Below are 23,044 nucleotides of genomic sequence, written 5' to 3' on the forward strand. Positions count from 1 at the left end.
ATCTGCCTTTCTACTGGCGCAGGCTGAAATTTGGATGCATTTAGCCTAAGAAATATTATTTCATGCACATGCTTTACAAATTGTGTAAAACATCTGTGGTTTTCTCCAACAAGTTATTCCTCCAAATGTTCCTATTCACGAGGGCTTAAGAATGACTAGCAGGAATGAACCCTAAAGACTATCAACGTTCCCAGCTGCCATCTTCAGTACACAGCACCTTTTTCACACAAGAAAAATGACGAGCTGGCGGCAAAAAAATATTGTAAGCATCTGCACTTCGAATCAATAGTCACAATAGACGCGTTCTTTAAGACGTTCTGTGCAGCAAGTTTCTTTTTTTCTGATTAAAAATGCACCAGTAAACACCAACCAAACTGTAAACCTGGTTTTGCCTTTTTGATTTGTCTGTCCTTCTCCACATGGGTTTCACTCTTTTCTTTACATACTAATTATTATTTACAACCATTATTTATTATTATTGATTATTATTCACAACCATTATTTATTTGGCTGTGTAGCCAGACAGACTGTAACTGATTAATTGCACAAAGGTATAATGGAGCTAAAAACATGTACCCATTGAAAAACAGTGAGTGTATAATCGCTTCAAAGAAAAGGAGAACTGAGCAGAGAAAAAGCTTTACACAAAACATTGAAATACTGATGATGGCAAAATGGTACAATTTCATACGACTTATATTTATTAGCATGTGCAAACTGACTTGGAATTACAGGTATATAACTGGGTATAGAATCATGCTCAAATGTATCAAGAAACATGTTTATGAAACTTGTTCTGTGTAGAGTGTGTGTGTGCCATAATCCTCCGTCTTGCTGGCGAGGTGTGGAGACAGAGGGTTGCCACCTGTGTGGGGTCTCCCCATACTAACAAAGTAGAAAGGCACATGAGAGATTCGCCCATTAGACCAGCACTGCAAGAGATCAACAAGCAAGATGTCAACAAATCAGTGTACACGATGCACACCACTGAGCAGATGAATGTTTATTTTCTTCTGAATAAGCTTTTAACCCTTTGGACTCGTGTTTCTACATGAGATATTTCCTGAAGATTGAGATCTAGTCTTTCTGTGCTATGGTGGAATTTCCCCACATGCCTCCTGTGGAGTTAATTGGGCAACACTGTCTGCACAGAGATCAGTTACAGACATGGACGAACGGGTGGCGAACGAAAATTGTTGCGCGCGCGGGGGGGGGTGGGACTTGGGGGTGGCGAACGAAAATTCGAAAAATCGGAGCGGTCGTTTTCTGCATGGTCCTAGTGCTAGATTCGTCGCTATTTAGATATTTGTTTTTTAACCGTTAAAAAGTGGGGGGGACATGACTTCGTCGCTATTTAAATCTTTGGTTTTAACTGTAAAAACTGGGGGGGACCAAAACCGGCTTTTGAACTACGTCCCCCCCCAAACCGTGGGTACAGAGATCATTTGACAATTCCTATACAAATTAATGTAATTTTATGTAATGCATATACATGTACATAATGTACATAAACACAAAGTTAGGCTGGACGTGAGCGCGCACACACACACACACACACACACACACACACACACACACACACACACACACACACACACACACACACAGTACTTACCACTGTGAGCAATGCCCCATGTTGGAAGTGAGGGTGAAACTGGATCAGTCTGGGTTCTGACCCCGCCTCCCCCCTCACAAAACCACTAGAACACAGATCGACAGGCAAGTCAGTCAAATTTATTTATATAGCACTTTCACCAACACATCACAAAGCAGCTTTACAATCGTATGGGTCCATATCCCTAATGAGCAAGCCAAAGGCGACAGTGGTGAGGAAAAACTCCCTATGATGGTGGAGAATAGGAAGAAACCTTGGGAGGACCAAGACTCAAAAGTGAACCCATCCTCCATTGGGCGGCCCGCTAGTGTGGCCAGAGCAACACATTAATAAAGTCAGAGACTGAGTGGGAGTGCTGGCTGACTGGCGCCCTCATCTCCTGCTCTTTACTAGGACTGTGCATATTCTGACATTCTAATGCTTTAAGGTGCTGCTGTTAGTTTGTCTTGGCTCTTTCTGGAGGGCATGAGCGTTAAAACACTTGAACAAGAAAGCACAACAGTGTGGTGAACCTTAAATCTTTCATTATACTCACCAAGGGAGCAACTCAAAGATGGGGCTGGATCTTGTTTTAAACACAGCAATGATAGCAGGATGACTGGGTAATTCTGCATTGCCTATAGATGACCCATGAAAGAAGGATAGAGGTGATACATCAGTGTTTCTGTACACTTAAGATCACTATAGTAAGTGGTATATCGACCAAAAGCAGTGGACACTGGACCATTACACCATGGCTACTGTGGGGAATTCCCCAAATCTGTACCAGTGTCCACTCTAATGGGACAACGTCTCAAAAGACCTTGGAGGGCATTTTTCAGAATTTGTGCCTATTTAGTCAAAAGGGCATTTATGACTTTGTGTAGACACCTAGATGACACCTGGCATCTCAATTCAGCCCAAAGGCGTTAAGGCCTGAGTTCAGAGCTCTCATTACAACATTGGAGGCATATAACTGCCAACAGTAGCTTTGTATGATGTAACATTAACGTTATCCTGTACTGGAACTAAGGGGCTGAGACCAAGCCCTGAACACAGGCCCAAACGCTCCATCCTCCAACAAACTCTGCTTGTAGCTTAATGCATGCTGGTGTGTAGCATGTAGCTGGTATCTGGCATTCACGAAACCCTGATGCTTCCGTCAGACTACCAGACAGTGAAGCGTGATTCATCACTTCAGACGACACGGTTTCACTGCTCCAGAGTCCCGTGGTGACCGGCTTTACACCTCCAGCTGACATTTGGTACTGCAACTGATCTGCAGTTTAGTTAAAAATGCCATATTGTTTATAGATATAGAACTGGAGAGAATAGCAGCAATTCAATTCAATTCCTTTAAAGCTTAAAGTTTTACTATAGGAACATCTGTAGCATCTGTGTAGGGCGTTTCCCATCAGCCTTGGTGAGGGGCAGAAGTGCCACTATTATTGAAGTGATGGTAATGTGAAACCATCACTAAACTGAACGTGAAGAATGTTCTGTACCTTTAAGCAGCACGGCCAGCCTCTCTCCGGTGGGGTCCCAGGCCAAAGACTGAACCTCTCCCCCAACACTACAGCACATGAGGAGAGAGACTGTGAATATTCCACTTTACCTTCTCAAGTACAGCTCTGAATACACAGACGAGGCTTACATGACGTCTCCGTCCGGCCCAGTGAAGGTGGTCTCAGAAAGGTCAGCCACAACGGCAGCAGACGTGGGTCCTCCTGAGGCAGGTGGACACAGACAAGAAGGGTAGCAGAACAAATCTTTACCTCTCATCAAACCAGATCATCATCAAATGAGGAAGCTAACAGGACCTTTTTGCTACAGAGAGTAACTGTGCTGATGACACAGAGGGGGGCGGTGACTACCGTGATGACACAGAGGGGGGGCGGTGACTACCGTGATGACACAGAGGGGGGCGGTGACTACCGTGATGACACAGAGGGGGGGCGGTGACTACCGTGATGACACAGAGGGGGGCGGTGACTACCGTGATGACACAGAGGGGGGCGGTGACTACCGTGATGACACAGAGGGGGGCGGTGGCTACTGTGATGACACAGATGACACAGGTGAATAATTGGGTGTGGATATCCATTTTCCACAAATGCCTGTCCTAAAGGAGTCAGCCAGAATGGGATTTAAATTACCTCTTACAGTGAATGACAATGTTTCAAAACTCTGTGTTTCAAACGATCATCAAACATTGGTTACGGAGTGTAAAGAAGAACAAAGCAGACTAAAACACTTCTAAAAACTCCATCTCAACTTGGTGATCCTGTACCGGTCATGTCTGAGAAGGTCAGCGCGTAGATCACCGTTTCTCCCTGAACACTAAACAGCAGTCGACTTCCATCAGGACTCCAGCATGCAGACTGGAGAAGAAGAGAGAAGACGGAAAACAAGAGAGAGGTAAGAAACACTGGCAAAGCAGCGAGCAACGGCACCGCTGAGGGTCACACCACTGTCATGACTAGCCTTGTAGAACTTTGTAGAAGTTTACAAGGGAAATCGGAAATATATACCAACTTATATTAAAGGGAAAAAAGACAGAAAACTCAAAATAATGTCCATGTCCTTGACCTGTTAACTAGTAATGCTTAGTAAAAATGTCAGAAACTCGCACAATTAAGAGATAACCTTCATATCATAGGTAATAGAGCATGTACAGCGATTGACAACAGAAATAATGATTTATTAGTGTGTGATGCACCGTAATGATCACCTGACAGCGTCCGTTCAGACAAGGCCAGCGCTCACAGGTCCATGTCCTGGTCTCCCAAACCCTGAATGAACCGGACAAGACAGGACAAGACAGGACAGGAAGAAAGACGGAGTACAGCAGAGTGACTCATCAGTTTTGGGTTTTCAACCAACAACTGTAGATATTTATACGCCTCTGCCTACTCCATAGTTGGTTTAGAACCATACTGCAGGCAGACACTGGCGTTTTGAGAAGGTATGAGAACACGTCTGTGTGGTACTGAACACTGCGGGACTGGGTGTGGAGAAAGAAGTGGTCTACCACGGGGTGGTAAGGTTTTATATTTGTGGCATGTACCTGAAGAGAGAAGAGGGAGTGGCAGCCCACAGGCGCCCGCCGTCTGGGGACCAGGACAGATTTGTGACTCCTCCCCCTCCTACACGCTGCAACGCAACACAGCTTTCTGCTGCCACGTCCCACACCTGCATAATACATCACACACCTGCATCACACATCACACACCTGCATCACACATCACACGCCTACATAACACACCTACATCACACACCTGCATCACACATCACACGCCTACATAACACATCACACACCTACATCACACATCACACACCTACATCACACATCACACACCTACATCACACATCACACACCTACATAACACACCTACATCACACACCTGCATCACACATCACACGCCTACATAACACACCTACATCACACACCTGCATAACACATCACACACCTACATCACACACACCTGCATAACACACACACCTGCATCACACATCACACGCCTACATAACACACCTACATCACACACCTGCATAACACATAACACACCTACATCACACACCTGCATAACACACACCTGCATAACACACACACACCTGCATCACACATCACACGCCTACATAACACACCTACATCACACACCTGCATAACACATCACACAACTGCATCACACATCACACACCTACATAACACACCTACATCACACACCTGCATCACACATCACACGCCTACATAACACACCTACATCACACACCTGCATAACACATAACACACCTGCATAACACACACACACCTGCATCACACATCACACGCCTACATAACACACCTACATCACACACCTGCATAACACATCACACACCTGCATCACACATCACACACCTACATCACACACCTGCATAACACATCACACACCTGCATAACACATCACACACCTGCATAACACATCACACACCTGCATCACACACCTACATAACACACCTACATCACACACATCACACGCCTACATAACACACCTACATCACACACATCACACGCCTACATAACACACCTACATCACACACCTGCATAACACATCACACACCTACATCACACACACCTGCATAACACACACACCTGCATCACACATCACACGCCTACATAACACACCTACATCACACACCTGCATAACACATCACACAACTGCATATCACATCACACACCTGCATCACACATCACACACCTACATCACACACCTGCATCACACATCACACACCTGCATAACACACCTACATCACACATCACACACCCACATCAAACATCACACACCTACATAACATATCACACACCATCTTTTCATGGAAGTATACACATCACTTTCCTTACACTGTTACACTAATTACGCTAAATAATTACACACAGACAAAAAAAAAAAAAAACAAAAAAACCCAAATCTGTGCTGAATGGTACCATCATGGCAGTGTCCACTGGAGAGGCAGACACCAGCAAGGATCCGGACGGGGACCAGGCCACAGCAGTGACAGGAGCGTGTCCAGGGTGAGACAACACCTGAGCGCAGCCGGAGGACGGCCTTCCACACGGAGACAGACAGACAGACAGACACAGACGAGGTTCCAGTCTGGCAATATTGTTGTGAAATACCAACTTTTTTATAATTTCACAAAACTACATAACAGGGTCAGAGTTCACATCGTAATAAGCATCACGTTTATTTATTTGAAATAGCTACACAGAAAATATATAATTAAATAACAGGAGTTGTAGTACATAAGCACGTTTGCGTGTGTGTGTGTGGGTAGGGGTGTGTGTGTGTGTGTGTGTGTGTGTGTGGAAGCACCTGGTAGAAAGGGAGTTGGGGTCGACGTGCCACGTGAGCAGGCAGGTGTGGCAGGCCACAGCTAACACAGACGCACACAGGGGCTTCCACTGGAGGGCGCTCACACTCCGCTGCAGCCTGTGTTTCAGAGTCGGAGCTGCAGCACTGAAGGAGAACAGAGACGTTAAAGGCATTAAACATCAGCACAGATACTCAGTTCAGGCATTAAACATCAGCACAGATACTCAGTTCAGGCATTAAACATCAGCACAGATACTCAGTTCAGGCATTAAACATCAGCACAGATATTTGCAGAAGTACTAGCAGTCTATGCATTACATTTTTGATATTATTTATTATTAGGGTTCACACACACATAGTGTGGGAACCCTATTGTAATTGTTAGCGTTTTTCTTATTAGGGTTCACACACACATAGTGTGGGAACCCTATGTAATTGTTAGCGTTTTTCTTATTATTATTATTATTATTATTATTCTTTTTCCCATTTTGCTGTCTATAAATCATTCTGCAGCCTAAACCGTAAGGCCTAGACACACCAAACTTGCCAAACTTGTTCTCTAGGTCAAAAGGACCACACACACTTATAGGGACCCACATCGGCCTGATGGTGGCGCTATAGCACACTATGTGACTTTTTGGCCCATATCTCCCATACCATAAGTCATAGAAACAAAATTCCACTTCCTATGCATTCCTTGGCTCAATTCAATAGGACATTTCATATACAACTATGAAGCTCCGCCTACTTAGATTTTTTGCTAATTTGCATAATATGCAAAACCTACTTTTGCCTACTACTCCTTGGTTTTTCGTCTGATCACCACAGTCTTGGTATCAAACTACTCAGAAGAATCTCATTATCAAAACGCATCGCCAACATTGTGACATTTCCATACAGCCTGGCTGTCACATGTTAATCAATAGCTCTGAGGCGTGGCCAAATTTACTTCAGCAGCTATATCTCAGCAATGCTTTGACCAATCTTCATGAAAATATATCAGTTGTTAGGACACATGACTCAGAGGTCACAGGTCAAAGCTGGCCACGATTGTCCAATAGGGGGCGCTATAACATGGGAAAAACTGTTTCTCAGAAACCATTAGTCACATCAAACCAAAACTTTACAGGCATCATCATGGGGTCAAGTGGTATCAAGACACACAATGATGACCTCATCACTCAAAAAACATGGCCGCCATAAGCCAATTAATTTTAATTTTAATTAATTGGCCATTTGACCTACTTACCATAGGTACATACACATGAAACTGACATGGTATGTTCATGTACACACCCTCTAAGACATACCCATGTTGGAAGGGAATTGCACCACTAGGTGGCGCTATACTAGAAAATCCAGAATTTTTCCTACATATTTTCACTTATCAAGTAATGCTTGCACTCATATGATTGTATGCAGAATTCCTAGCAACTTTGTAATTACATGTGCTTTGCAAAAATGTACCACTTTTTCACTATTATCAAATATATATAACTTGCCATTTTCATACTAGTCCTAGCATTTTAACTCCATCACCTTAAATCACACCTTGTAATACTCAGCAGACTCTGAAATGCTAAGATTAGCGAAAAAATCCTAAGTTTTTGACAAATTAATATTTTTCATATGCATCACAATGCTACCATCATAACACATCAAATTCCCAGTTCAATAACTACGCCATAGTATGTCTGATTGTTATGCAAATTGAAATCCACATTCACATGACCATTGTGGTGCGATGTGCCAATTTTGAGCCAAATCCGTCCACAAACAGCTCTACAGTGAATATTTTCATTTTCCATACAAAGCAGTGGAGGGAGGCATACACAGCTGCTAAGCCACACACGCACGTGCCTTTCTCACACACTCTGCCCCCCCCTCCTCCACTCCCCTCACACTCCCCCTTGCTTCCAACACTTTACAACCCATGGGCTCTACCTCCCCCCCCTCTCTTTCACATGCACTTACAAAAACACAGGCCTCTGTAGCTTTCACACTGCCCTTGCCATACCTACCCATTTCGCTATGAGTAACCCAGATACAAACACACAAACTGACGTTTAGCTTCTGTTTTTGAAAACACACTCTCTCTCTCTCTCTCTCTCTCTCACACACACACACACACACACACACACCTACTTATAGGTTTAACATACACATAACATGCCCTAGCCATGTATACCCATTACTCTTTGACTAAAACACACACACACACACACACACACACACACACACACTTCTACCTAAATGTATGTATAGTTTGTATGCATATTTATAGTATATGTATAGTATATGTCATTCATGCCAGCAATGTCAGTCGTATCAGTCATATCAGGCATGCCATGCCAGTCATTTCAGTCCAGTCATATCAGTCATATCAGTCATGTCAGTCATATAAGTCAAATAATCAAATCATTACAGTCATGCCAGTTATGTCAGTCATATCAGTCATGTTAGTCCACATTCATACTTTGAATACACGGACAGTCATGTTAGGCATGCAAGGTGTGCAAGGAGTCAATTAACAAAGCATAGTCTCTGGCTCCCTCAATCTCTCTCTGTCGGTAATATACAGGCCCAATTATGTATAGACACATGCAGGCCTTCCTATATTGTTCACATAGATGCAGCCCTAGCCAGATGTGCTATTTCTGTGTCTCCTTTTCTGACACAAGCAGATGTCAGTCATGTCAGTCCAGTCATGTCAGACATAAGTCGTGTCAGTCATATCAGTCATGTCATGCCAGTCATGTCACTCATATCAGTCATGTCATTACAGTCATGCTAGTCATGTCACTCATTCCAGTCATGCCAGTTGTCAGTCATATCAGTCATGTTATTTTTGTTTATCATGCCAGTGAAGTCATTCCAGTCATATCAGTTATGTCAGTCATGCCAGTCATGTCAGTCATGTTATGGCAGGCTTTGCAGACTGCGTTCATACTTTGAATACATGGACAGTCATGTTAGGCGTGCAAGGTGTGCAAGGAGTGAATTAACAAAGCATAGTCTCTGGCTCCCTGAATCTCTCTCTGTCGGTAATATACAGGCCCAATCATGTATAGACACATGCAGGCCTTCCTATATTGTTCACATAAATGCAGCCCTAGCCAGATGTGCTATTTCTGTGTCTCCCTTTCTGACACACGCAGATGTCATCACAAACTATCTGTAGAGTACACACTGGCCAAACCCAAACAGCTTCTTTTCACTTTTATTTTCCAATATCTTTCACACTGTAGGGCCTAGAAACAAAATACTACTTCTATTGTATTCCTTGGCTCAAGCCAAGATGTACTGCTTAAATAAAAAAACACACAAACACACATACACACAAAGCTACTCACAGCATGTGATTTACTTCTGATCTGAATCATTTTGCCAATTTTTTGGGCTTTTTTGCCTTTTTCGTGTGTGAACCCGCAATTGCCGCTTGCGGCTATATTTATTATTAGGGTTCACACACATAGTGTGGGAACCCTATTGTAATTGTTAGCGTTTTTCTTATTATTATTCTTCTTCCCATTTTGCTGTCTATAAATGATACTGCAGCCTAAACCGTAAGGCCTAGACACACCAAACTTGCCAAACTTGTTCTCTAGGTCAAAAGGACCACACACACTTATAGGGACCCACATCGGCCTGATGGTGGCGCTATAGCACACTATGTGACTTTTTGGGCCATATCTCCCATACCATAAGTCATAGAAACAAAATTCCACTTCCTATGCATTCCTTGGCTCAATTCAATAGGACATTTCATATACAACTATGAAGCTCCGCCTACTTAGATTTTTTGCTAATTTGCATAATATGCAAAACCTACTTTTGCCTACTACTCCTTGGTTTTTCATCTGATCACCACAATCTTGGTATCAAACTACTCAGAAGAATCTCATTATCAAAACTTATCGCCAACATTGTGACATTTCCATACAGCCTGGCTGTCACATGTCAATCAATAGCTCTGAGGTGTGGCCAAATTTACTTCAGCAGCTATATCTCAACAATGCTTTCACCAATCTTCATGAAAATTTATCAGTTGTTAGGGCACATGACTCGGAGGTCACAGGTCAAAGCTGGCCACGATTGTCCAATAGGGGGCGCTATAACATGGGAAAAACTGTTTCTCAGAAACCATTAGTCACATCAAGCCAAAACTTTACAGGCATCATCATGGGGTCAAGTGGTATCAAGACACACAATGATGACCTCATCACTCAAAAAACATGGCCGCCATAAGCCAATTAATTTTAATTTGAATTAATTGGCCATTTGACAGACTTACCATAGGTACATACACATGAAACTGACATGGTATGTTCATGTACACACCCTCTAAGACATACTCATGTTAGAAGGGAATTGCACTACTAGGTGGCGCTATACTAGAAAATCCAGAATTTCTCCTACATATTTTCACTTATCAAAAAATGCTTGGACTCATATGATTGTATGCAGAATTCCTAGCAACTTTGTAATTACATGTGCTTTGCAAAAATGTACCACTTTTTCACTATTATCTAATATATATAACTAGTCATTTTCATACTAGTCCTAGCATTTTAACTCCATCACCTTAAATCACACCTTGTAATACTCAGCAGACTCTGAAATGCTAAGATTAGCGAGAAAATCCTAAGTTTTTGACAAATTAATATTTTTCATATGCATCACAATGCTACCATCATAACACATCAAATTCCCAGTTCAATAACTACGCCATAGTATGTCTGATTGTTATGGAAATTGAAATCCACATTCACATGACCATTGTGGTGCGATGTGCCAATTTTGAGCCAAATCCGTCCACAAACAGCTCTACAGTGAATATTTTCATTTTCCATACTCAGCAGTGGAGGGAGGATTAGAGACACACGCAGGTGCCTTTCTCACACACTCTGCCCCCCCCTCCTCCACTCCCCTCACACTCCCCCAGGCTTCCAACAGTTTACAACCCATGGGCTCTACCTCCTCCCCCTCTCTTTCACATGCACTTACAAAAACACAGGCCTCTGTAGCTTTCACACTGCCCTTGCCATACCTACCCATTTCTCTATGAGTAACCCAGATACAAACACACAAACTGACGTTTAGCTTCTGTTTTTGAAAACACACACACTCTCTCTCTCTCTCACACACACACACACACACACACCTACTTATAGGTTTAACATACACACTGCCCTAGCCATGTATACCCATTACTCTTTGACTAAAACACACACACACACACACACACACACACACACACACACACACACACACACAGATATTTAACTTTTTTCTCTATACACATTCACACACATGACTACAATTATGCTTCATATGCACAGTTCTCTAGCCATTTCCAACACACTAACTGATGTTTAGCTTATTTTTGCCATCCAAAGACACACTAAGATAATCTCAGCAAGTGATTTAGATCTATTATCTGAATTGTTTTGCCATTACAATGTTTTGTGACCTTTTGGGCCTTGGTGACTCATAAGCCAGTTAAATGGACACTGATACTTCAGAGCATGCTACATGTATTCAAATCCTAGGTTAATTATTTACTCTAAACAATGCTCATATCCTATATGGCCCATGGGCCCCTGCATATCTTCTTGAGATTCAAGACATTTGACATTGGGTAACTTTGTTTGCTTAATCTGATTAATGTCAGAACATACACTACCACAACACACACACACACACACACACACACACACACACACACACACACACACACACACACACACACACACACACACTTCTACCTAAATGTATGTATAGTTTGTATGCATATTTATAATATATGTATAGTATATGTCAGTCATGCCAGCAATGTCAGTCGTATCAGTCATATCAGGCATGCCATGCCAGTCATTTCAGTCCAGTCATATCAGTCATATCAGTCATGTCAGTCATATAAGTCAAATAATCAAATCATTACAGTCATGCCAGTTATGTCAGTCATATCAGTCATGTTAGTCCACATTCATACTTTGAATACATGGACAGTCATGTTAGGCATGCAAGGTGTGCAAGGAGTGAATTAACAAAGCATAGTCTCTGGCTCCCTCAATCTCTCTCTGTCGGTAATATACAGGCCCAATTATGTATAGACACATGCAGGCCTTCCTATACTGTTCACATAGATGCAGCCCTAGCCAGATGTGCTATTTCTGTGTCTCCTTTTCTGACACAAGCAGATGTCAGTCATGTCAGTCCAGTCATGTCAGACATAAGTCGTGTCAGTCATATCAGTCATGTCATGCCAGTCATGTCACTCATATCAGTCATGTCATTACAGTCATGCTAGTCATGTCACTCATTCCAGTCATGCCAGTTGTCAGTCATATCAGTCATGTTATTTTTGTTCGTCATGCCAGTGAAGTCATTCCAGTCATATCAGTTATGTCAGTCATGTCAGTCATGTTATGGCAGGCTTTGCAGACTACGTTCATACTTTGAATACACGGACAGTCATGTTAGGCGTGCAAGGTGTGCAAGGAGAGAATTAACAAAGCAAAGTCTCTGGCTCCCTGAATCTCTCTCTGTCGGTAATATACAGTCCCAATCATGTATAGACACATGCAGGCCTTCCTATATTGTTCACATAGATGCAGCCCTAGCCAGATGTGCTATTTCTGTGTCTCCCTTTCTGACACACGCAGATGTCATCACACACTATCTGTAGAGCACACACTGGCCAAACCCAAACAGCTTCTTTTCACTTTTATTTTCCAATATCTTTCACACTGTAGGGCCTAGAAACAAAATTCTACTTCTGTTGCATTCCTTGGATCAAGCCAAGATGTACTGCTTAAATCAAAAAACACACATACACACAAAGCTAATCACAGCATGTGATTTACTTCTGATCTGAATCATTTTGCCAATTTTTTGGGCTTTTTTGCCTTTTTCGTGTGTGAACCCGCAATTGCCGCTTGCGGCTATATTTATTATTATTCTTTTTCCCATTTTGCTGTCTATAAATCATTCTGCAGCCTAAACCGTAAGGCCTAGACACACCAAACTTGCCAAACTTGTTCTCTAGGTCAAAAGGACCACACACACTTATAGGGACCCACATCGGCCTGATGGTGGCGCTATAGCACACTATGTGACTTTTTGGCCCATATCTCCCATACCATAAGTCATAGAAACAAAATTCCACTTCCTATGCATTCCTTGGCTCAATTCAATAGGACATTTCATATACAACTATGAAGCTCCGCCTACTTAGATTTTTTGCTAATTTGCATAATATGCAAAACCTACTTTTGTCTACTACTCCTTGGTTTTTCGTCTGATCACCACAGTCTTGGTATCAAACTACTCAGAAGAATCTCATTATCAAAACCCATCGCCAACATTGTGACATTTCCATACAGCCTGGCTGTCACATGTTAATCAATAGCTCTGAGGCGTGGCCAAATTTACTTCAGCAGCTATATCTCAGCAATGCTTTGACCAATCTTCATGAAAATATATCAGTTGTTAGGACACATGACTCAGAGGTCACAGGTCAAAGCAGGCCACGATTGTCCAATAGGGGGCGCTATAACATGGGAAAAACTGTTTCTCAGAAACCATTAGTCACATCAAACCAAAACTTTACAGGCATCATCATGGGGTCAAGTGGTATCAAGACACACAATGATGACCTCATCACTCAAAAAACATGGCCGCCATAAGCCAATTAATTTTAATTTTAATTAATTGGCCATTTGACCTACTTACCATAGGTACATACACATGAAACTGACATGGTATGTTCATGTACACACCCTCTAAGACATACCCATGTTGGAAGGGAATTGCACCACTAGGTGGCGCTATACTAGAAAATCCAGAATTTCTCCTACATATTTTCACTTATCAAGTAATGCTTGCACTCATATGATTGTATGCAGAATTCCTAGCAACTTTGTAATTACATGTGCTTTGCAAAAATGTACCACTTTTTCACTATTATCAAATATATATAACTTGCCATTTTCATACTAGTCCTAGCATTTTAACTCCATCACCTTAAATCACACCTTGTAATACTCAGCAGACTCTGAAATGCTAAGATTAGCGAAAAAATCCTAAGTTTTTGACAAATTAATATTTTTCATATGCATCACAATGCTACCATCATAACACATCAAATTCCCAGTTCAATAACTACGCCATAGTATGTCTGATTGTTATGGAAATTGAAATCCACATTCACATGACCATTGTGGTGCGATGTGCCAATTTTGAGCCAAATCCGTCCACAAACAGCTCTACAGTGAATATTTTCATTTTCCATACAAAGCAGTGGAGGGAGGCATAGACAGCTGCTAAGCCACACACGCAGGTGCCTTTCTCACACACTCTGCCCCCCCCTCCTCCACTCCCCTCACACTCCCCCTTGCTTCCAACACTTTACAACCCATGGGCTCTACCTCCCCCCTCCTCTCTCTCTTTCACATGCACTTACAAAAACACAGGCCTCTGTAGCTTTCACACTGCCCTTGCCATACCTACCCATTTCTCTATGAGTAACCCAGATAAAAACACACAAACTGACGTTTAGCTTCTGTTTTTGAAAACACACTCTCACACACACACACACACACACACACACACACACACACACACACACCTACTTATAGGTTTAACATACACACTGCCCTAGCCATGTATAACCATTACTCTTTGACTAAAACACACACACACACACACACACACACACACACACACACACACACACACACACACACACACACACACACAGATATTTAACATTTTTATCCATACACATTCACACACAGGACTACAATTATGCTTTATATACACAGTTCTCTAGCCATTTCCAACACACTAACTGATGTTTAGCTTATTTTTGCCATCCAAACACACACTAAGATAATCTCAGCAAGTGATTTTGATCTATTATCTGAATTGTTTTGCCATTACAATGTTTTGTGACCTTTTGGGCCTTGGTGACTCATAAGCCAGTTAAATGGACACTGATACTTCAGAGCACGCTACATGTATTCAAATCCAAGGTTAATTATTTACTCTAAACAATGCTCATATCCTATATGGCCCATGGGCCCCTGCATATCTTCTTGAGATTCAAGAGATTTGACATTGGGTGACTTTATTTGCTTAATCAGATTAATGTCAGAACATACACTATTACAAACAAACACACATACACACACACACACACTTCTACCTAAATGTATGTATAGTTTGTATGCATATTTATAGTATATGTATAGTATATGTCGGTCATGCCAGCAATGTCAGTCGTATCAGTCATATCAGGCATGCCATGCCAGTCATGTCAGTCCAGTCATGTCAGTTATATCAGTCATGTCAGTTATATCAGTCATGTCAGTCATGCCAGTCATGTCAGTCGTGTTCTGCCAGTCATGTCAGTCGTGTTCTGCCAGTCATGTAAGTCGTGTCATGCCAATCATTTCAGTCCAGTCATATCAGTCATGTCAGTCAAATCATCAAATCATTACAGTCATGCCAGTTATGTCAGTCATATCAGTCCACATTCATACTTTGAATACACAGACAGTCATGTTAGGCGTCCAAGGTGTGCAAGGAGTGAATTAACAAAGCATAGTCTCTTGGCTCCCTCAATCTCTCTCTGTCGGTAATATACAGGCCCAATCATGTATAGACACATGCAGGCCTTCCTATATTGTTCACATAGATGCAGCCCTAGCCAGATGTGCTGTTTCTGTGTCTCCCTTTCTGACACATGCAGATGTCATCACACACTATCTGTAGAGCACACACTGGCCAAACCCAAACAGCTTCTTTTCACTTTTATTTTCCAATATCTTTCACACTGTAGGGCCTAGAAACAAAATTCTACTTCTGTTGCATTCCTTGGATCAAGCCAAGATGTACTGCTTAAATAAAAAAACACACAAACACACATACACACAAAGCTAATCACAGCATGTGATTTACTTCTGATCTGAATCATTTTGCCAATTTTTTGGGATTTTTTGCCTTTTTCGTGTGTGAACCCGCAATTGCCGCTTGCGGCTATATTTATTATTATTATTATTAATTATACTATTTAGAACATTTTCCTCCCTACTGAGGTTGCCTGGATATTGTTTAAAACAATTTGAATGAATTGAATGAAGATGAATAAGAGATTCTCAATGTAAAGTGGGTTAAGCTAATGCCTGGATCACTGTCAGACTTATAGTTCTGTAGTAAAACAAGCGTTGTTGTCTTTTGGTGACATTTTATGTTCATTTTCTTTTTTTTAATAAGGCTGTAAATATTTCAGGCTGCATATGAAACTGACCAAAGGACATGCTTCCTGTATGGATAATCTTTCTCCAGGTTGTCCTTAGCATACTTCAGTCTGGCTTGAAGATGTCTTGGTCTGCAACCTTGCAATTCAGACAACAAAGACTGACTTGGCTAAACTGTTCTCTAGTGTCTTGGTAGGTGTTCTAGGGTCTTTAGACACGTCTCTCACTAGTTTTCAATTTTTAATTTTGTTTTTGCAGTAATACAGAAGCAGTAGAATAGTTGTATGTACATGGAGTGTGGGCAAAGTATTAACATATATTTATATTTTATTAAGTATATATAGTATATGATATAATTAAAAGCTAAAAACCGAAATAACTAACATGGGCAAAAATTGTGGGTTAGAACTTCTGAATGTTGGTTTTGATGTTTTTTTTTTCAGATTCATTGGCCAGCGCTAGTAACTAGTGCAAAATCCAGATTAATGTTGCTGTTGCCAACCCAACACAACCAGAAGACCATAATTCTGATTATTGCTGCCACAACTGAAATTTCATGAAATTAATTAGTCTTGACTAATAAAAAACAAAAAAAAAACTTGAAATGAACAAGATTCTCTATTCTAATAATCATTCAAAACCAGCCCATTCAAAACCATCCAGACATGCACCAAAACTCTCCCTGGCTCTCCTGAAACTCCAAAGCACAACACTCCACCCTGAAGGGGACACGTCCACCCTGGAGGGGACACGTCCACCCTGGAGGGCTCTACATGTGTAGAATGAGGACAGGTCCATTTCTCACATTATTTGACGTACCTGCGAGAGTTGAAGATCTTAATGGAGTCATCCAAAAGGGCAACTGCAAACTTATGTGTGTGTGGGTGCCACGCAAAGCTCCTGACAGCACTCTCGGGCCTACGCGGGGGGGGGGGGGGGGGGGACAGTAACGTAACTGTACAATAACACCCTACAAAAGCATACACTTAACAGCTTAGTAAACACAAATATAACCCTAAAACAGGGGTGCCCACAAGTTTTCAGTGTGCGAGCTACTTATAAAATGACCAAGTCGAAAAGATCGACCTATTTATTTTTTTGCGGCGTGTGTCGATCGTTGACGGGGGGATTGCGTGTGTCAAACCGTAGACGTCTGATTGGCTACCATGTATGTCAATCAAAATACAACCGTCAATGCAGATGGACGATATCCTGTCATTCATCCACTACTTTTTAATGTCATGCGATCTACCCGCACTTCCTTCATGATTAGGGGTGGGTATCACCACTGATTTCCCATTTCGATTCAATTTCGATTCACAAGGTCCCGATTAAATTTGATTTTCGATTCGATTAAATCCGATTCAATGTCGATACTTGTAGGGACATTTCAGTTTCAATAAAAAGTGTAGTTTGAATGTGAAATGTTGTAATGATACGAGGAACACTCAAACTTTATTAAAATGTATTAAGATATTAGTGTTTATACTGTGAACAACAGTTACATTCTTTTTTTAATATCAATTAATGCACACTCTTCCACATAGCTCCTTTAGCAGAAAAGGCATTGAAAGCGGTTTTGAACAGCCTTTTAAAGTGCAAATTAAGTTTTTTTTTTTTTTACATGTAACAAAAACATAGTTCTGAATATTGTAAACATTAAGGTCCAAAAACTAAGATTTATTCATGACTGCTTTCTGACATCTTGGAGATTGTCAAATTTTTCTGCAAGAAAAGGAGCTGATCAACATGTTGAGGAGTGAGACAGCTCCTTTGTGCAGTAACAATATTGCCAGCTGTTGTGAAAATTTCACAGCTTTATACTTGACACGTCGCGACCGGCGTGAGGGTCCGCGCGCCGAAAATGAAGTAATCGCGGTGGCTCCGCTCGTGCACTGTCGCTTCACGAGCTCGTGCACTTCTCAAATTTTGTAACTTTGCGCGCGACGCGCTTCAGCGCAATGAACAAAGTCATGTTTGCAGGGTTCATACACCTTTAAAAGGTGGAATTCAAGCACTTCGGTTATTTTTTTGGCAAGGGGAGAACTTGTAGATAGTTTAATCGCAAATGCCTTCTCTAGTGGAGTTTATTTGGGTTCTGGCGTTTTTTGAATATCAGGATGGTGTCGCGTTAAATGATTTCTCAGATTTGTGGTATTCCCACAATATTTCACCTCCATGTTGCACAGTTTACACACGGCTGTGCTTTTATCCAACTCTTCCCTACCATCATGGTTTCTGAATCCAAAATGTACCCATACATCTGCAGGGTTGCCAACTTTTCAAGATCGCTTGGAGTGAGATTTGAACCTGGAGGGGGTGGCGGTGTAAAATGGACACAAATTAAGTATTATATCACGATTGATCGCTCGCCAGTGGTTGGCGCCAGAGCGAACTAGTAGCTCATTGAATCATAGATGTGGATCAGAGGTACATTTTTTTAAACTCTTGCTGCAGCCATGCTTAACTGATCACCCCAGCCAAGTGGCGGTGCTCGAGAAAAAAAGGATGATCTCGCCAGATAAAACACGAGACGTTAAAACGGTACGCATATGCAGGGAAAATTGGCTAATTCTAAAGATCGATCTCAGGTTTCATAAATCGATATCGAATCATTCAAATGAAGATCGATTTGAATCAAAAGATTGATTTTTTAAACACACCCCTATTCGCGATTGACCCACACTTCCTTCCACACTTCGCGATCGATGTAATGGGCACCCCTGCCCTAAAAGATTCTGCAAAATTCCTAACAAAATCCAATAACCCAAAACATTACTAACACTAAATGAGTCCTAAACGAAAAGTCAGCTTATCTAACATTTTTAGATAAGCACCAGTTGACAGAATGAGCTCAGTGGTGAAATTCAGCCAATCAGAAGCTCAGTGGTGAGGTTCAGCCAATCAGAAGCTCAGTGGTGAGGTTCAGCCAATCAGAAGTTCAGTGGTGAGGTTCAGCCAATCAGAAGCTCAGTGGTGAGGTTCAGCCAATCAGAAGCTCAGTGGTGAGGTTCAGCCAATCAGAAGCTCAGTGGTGAGGTTCAGCCAATCAGAAGCTCAGTGGTGAGGTTCAGCCAATCAGAAGCTCAGTGGTGAGGTTCAGCCAAACAGAAGTAATGCTTGGTCTTGGTCTCACCATTAAGCATCCTAGTTGGGCATCCAGTGGCCCATATTTGGCCCTGAAGCAGCAGTGTTCTTCAGGGTCGAGATGTTAGCTAAGCCCAAAATCACTGCACAAAACCTACTGGTCAGGAGTTGGTAGTGTAAAATTATAACATGCTAATTTAAACCCGAATGGTGCCATTATAAGGGACCAAGACAGGTTTAATTAGTTATTATGGAAACGCAGAACAAACTTGCTTCTGATTAGGTTGGTCTAGCTCTAAAGCGCATTACTGTCTCCAAATTAAAACAAAAACAACAAGAGGAACCTCTACCACCTATACAAAAATGGTTATTACAAAATCCATGTGTCTTTATATCTTTATATTCTTATCATGAATCTAAATCATATATGATTATGTACAAACCTTTTAACTAGAATAGTACTTATCAGTAAACTAAATAACTAAATACTGTATGTTAATGTTCATGGAAATAGAGAAGAAGGCAGCTTACCAATCAAGCACTTGAGAGAATTCGCCAACCATCTCCTCACCGCTTAACTGATGGGGACGACAGAAAACACGTTAGCTTTGTGCGTTTACCACAGACGTCCAGATAGGAGGAACATCAATCACTGTGAACACACTCAAAACCAAGTGATGTTTAGGAGTGGATCAATTTCAGACATTTCAATTATGGCATACAGCTATAGGCTGATAAAATGGTGCCAATCAGGCTGGGTCTCTTGTGTTTCATAAGAAAAATGTGTCAATTGTGATTTTCACCTCAATCGAAATTTGTTCTCCGCATTTACCCATCTGTGCTGTGACACACACACACTAGTGATAACTAGAGGGCTCTGGTACCCAGAGCGGTGGGCAACCCTAGCATGGTGCCCGGGGAGCAGTTGGGGTTAGGTGCCTTGCTCAGGGGCACTTTAGTCATGGCCTAGGAGCTGGGAATCAAACCCTCGACCTTCTAGTCACAAAGCTGGTTCCCTAACCACCAGAAAAAAATTCATTTGGAGATGAAGAGGAGATTCTTACAGTAAGATGGGGGAAGAGAGACCCATGAAATGAAGACATCCATCTCAGCAGAGCCAAGACACATCCAGAACTCACAGTCAGCCACTTGGGCACTGTGTAAAATTATTATGTTTACAATATTAAACACGAACAACAGAATTGCAGTAAAAAAAATGGTTCTGTGGCACACGCACAAATGAATTACACACCTTTACCAGCACTGTTGGTGATTTCGTCTAAAAGGCCAGAAAAACCTGCATCACGCCTACATTGTTGAGAGAGTCACAAAGAGGATTTTAGAATACCTCAAAAATCTTTAGTACTGGTAAATGATATAGCTAGGGCAATCTAATCTGCAACCACTATAACAGGGCAAACCCAACATTTCTATGGCTGTTAAAACTACACAAAATGACACATTTAGCTCTTTCTAATGTCCCTAAAGGGCACTGGAGCGATGTGTGTGTACCAGGCTGCCGCACTCCTCATCCACAGAGTGTCTTTATGATCCAGGAAAGCTGCTTTGCTGCTGCTCTCTGGACGACTATGCGGCTTCAGAGTTTCCCTCAGGAAACACACACTTGGAGGGTCCCAGTGCTAAAATCAGCATAAACAGAGAAGCAAACGATTTTCAGAAGACAAAATACACGTACGCTGTAGCAGAACGAATTAAAACAGGACGTTATAAATGTTATGCAAGATCTTTTAAATGTGATGTTCAAACATTTGGACAGCACCTGTTCATGTATGTAAATTAAGAGTAAAATATTGAGTATTCATAATATTAATGCTAAATTCTTGACTGCCCTGCAGTCGCACATTTCTGTATGTTAGTGTACAGCCCCAACTAAACTAATTTAGTGTCTCTAAACTAAATCTGTGTAGACATGCTTTCCAGACACTAGTTGGTCAGGGTTGGGTCTGGAGTGAAATATTTTCTACCAGTGTATGTTTATTAAGCAGTCTTCGTTTGAGTCTTATATAAACTAGAATTTATGTCCATGTTTGCCCATCAGGAGAGTAGCTGGCCCACCTGTGTTATGTGTTTGTCCTGGTCATGTGTTGAGCTCCCCGACACCAGTTCATTATTCGCCTCATATACAGTAACGTGTCCGCTTGGCGAGGGTGGAGGAAACAGCGCCAGAGAACACATGATTCAACACTCCTGAACACACAAAACCCAGAACACACATGATTCAACACTCCTGAACACACAAAACCCAGAACACACATGATTCAACACTCCTGAACACACAAAACCCAGAACACACATGATTCAACACTCCTGAACACACAAAACCCATAACACACATGATTCAACACTCCTGAACACACAAAACCCAGAACACACATGATTCAACACTCCTGAACACACAAAACCCTCATTAACCACACAAGTCACTTAATAATATTATAATTATATATATATATATATATATATATATATATATATATATATATATATATATATATATATAGTAGTGCATTTGTCCTGGTGTGTCGTACAAAGTAATATTAATAATATATAATAATTATTATTATTATTATAACTATAATAATATATATATTATGTGTACTAACGCGCACTAACGTTACCGAACCGTCGTGTCTAGCTAAATCAGCCCAAGTTTATAAGCTACACAACTAGCTGCTAACTGTGTAGATTTTTTAAAAGCACAATCTGTGATCTCAACACCGCTCCTAGCACACGTGCGTCTACGATCGTCCTCAAAATGAAAATAAACTCAGATGTAAATCAAATCTGACGAACCAAAGTTGCGCTTGTGCTTCACTTTTGCTCCAGGATCCGCGCCATGCTGAAACTACGGCGCTCCAACAGGGACAAACACCCCGCGCGGCGCGTGACGTCAGCGCGTGTCCGGCAGGCCGCTGCTGCCCCCTACAGGACGGACCCATATTACACTCCACCAACATGCAGGCCGCTGCTGCCCCCTACAGGACGGACCCATATTACACTCCACCAAACCTAATTCCTCTGCTCCATCTTCACGCTTTTCTGTCCTTGGTATTTATGTGATTATCGGAGCTTCAGGAACAAACCGCAGCGGCGGTGAAGAACCCTTAACGACCGATAACGTTTGTCGTGAATGACCTCACGACGTTAATCTGAAGGCAGCCGAGCGATGCGCTTGTTTTGCGGTCTATTTATAGCGACGGCCGCTTCGGCGTGCGCGTGCAGCA

The 23,044-nt window shown here is 41.8% G+C and overlaps 1 protein-coding gene and 1 long non-coding RNA gene across 4 annotated transcripts; both read right to left on the reverse strand.

Moving 5' to 3' along the window:
• Positions 1-678: 678 nt before the first annotated feature.
• Positions 679-23,006, reverse strand: aaas (achalasia, adrenocortical insufficiency, alacrimia). 3 transcript variants are annotated; one of them, XM_077002993.1, is made up of 17 exons: positions 22,614-23,006; positions 21,876-22,007; positions 21,312-21,439; positions 21,052-21,107; positions 20,864-20,955; positions 20,331-20,377; positions 17,532-17,630; positions 6,448-6,591; positions 6,060-6,180; positions 4,662-4,786; positions 4,326-4,386; positions 3,870-3,975; positions 3,249-3,321; positions 3,100-3,167; positions 2,151-2,232; positions 1,616-1,700; positions 679-932 (listed from the first exon to the last, which is right to left on the reverse strand). In XM_077002993.1, the coding sequence occupies exons 2-17, from the start codon at positions 21,993-21,995 to the stop codon at positions 783-785; spliced, it is 1,557 nt and encodes a 518-aa protein (XP_076859108.1). In that variant the 5' UTR covers positions 21,996-22,007; positions 22,614-23,006; the 3' UTR covers positions 679-782. The 3 variants fall into 3 exon arrangements, with proteins under 3 accessions (XP_076859108.1, XP_076859110.1, XP_076859109.1); XM_077002995.1 differs by having other exon boundaries at positions 3,885-3,975; positions 22,614-23,004; XM_077002994.1 differs by lacking the exon at positions 22,614-23,006 and adding an exon at positions 22,424-22,550.
• LOC143511637 (uncharacterized) lies at positions 4,865-5,797 on the reverse strand. Its single transcript, XR_013130206.1, has 3 exons — positions 5,760-5,797; positions 5,662-5,694; positions 4,865-5,565 (listed from the first exon to the last, which is right to left on the reverse strand). It is a non-coding gene; the product is annotated as an uncharacterized LOC143511637 (long non-coding RNA).
• Positions 23,007-23,044: the final 38 nt, after the last annotated feature.

The sequence above is a fragment of the Brachyhypopomus gauderio genome, chromosome 4 (genome assembly GCF_052324685.1).
Source record: "Brachyhypopomus gauderio isolate BG-103 chromosome 4, BGAUD_0.2, whole genome shotgun sequence".
NCBI lineage: Eukaryota > Metazoa > Chordata > Actinopteri > Gymnotiformes > Hypopomidae > Brachyhypopomus > Brachyhypopomus gauderio.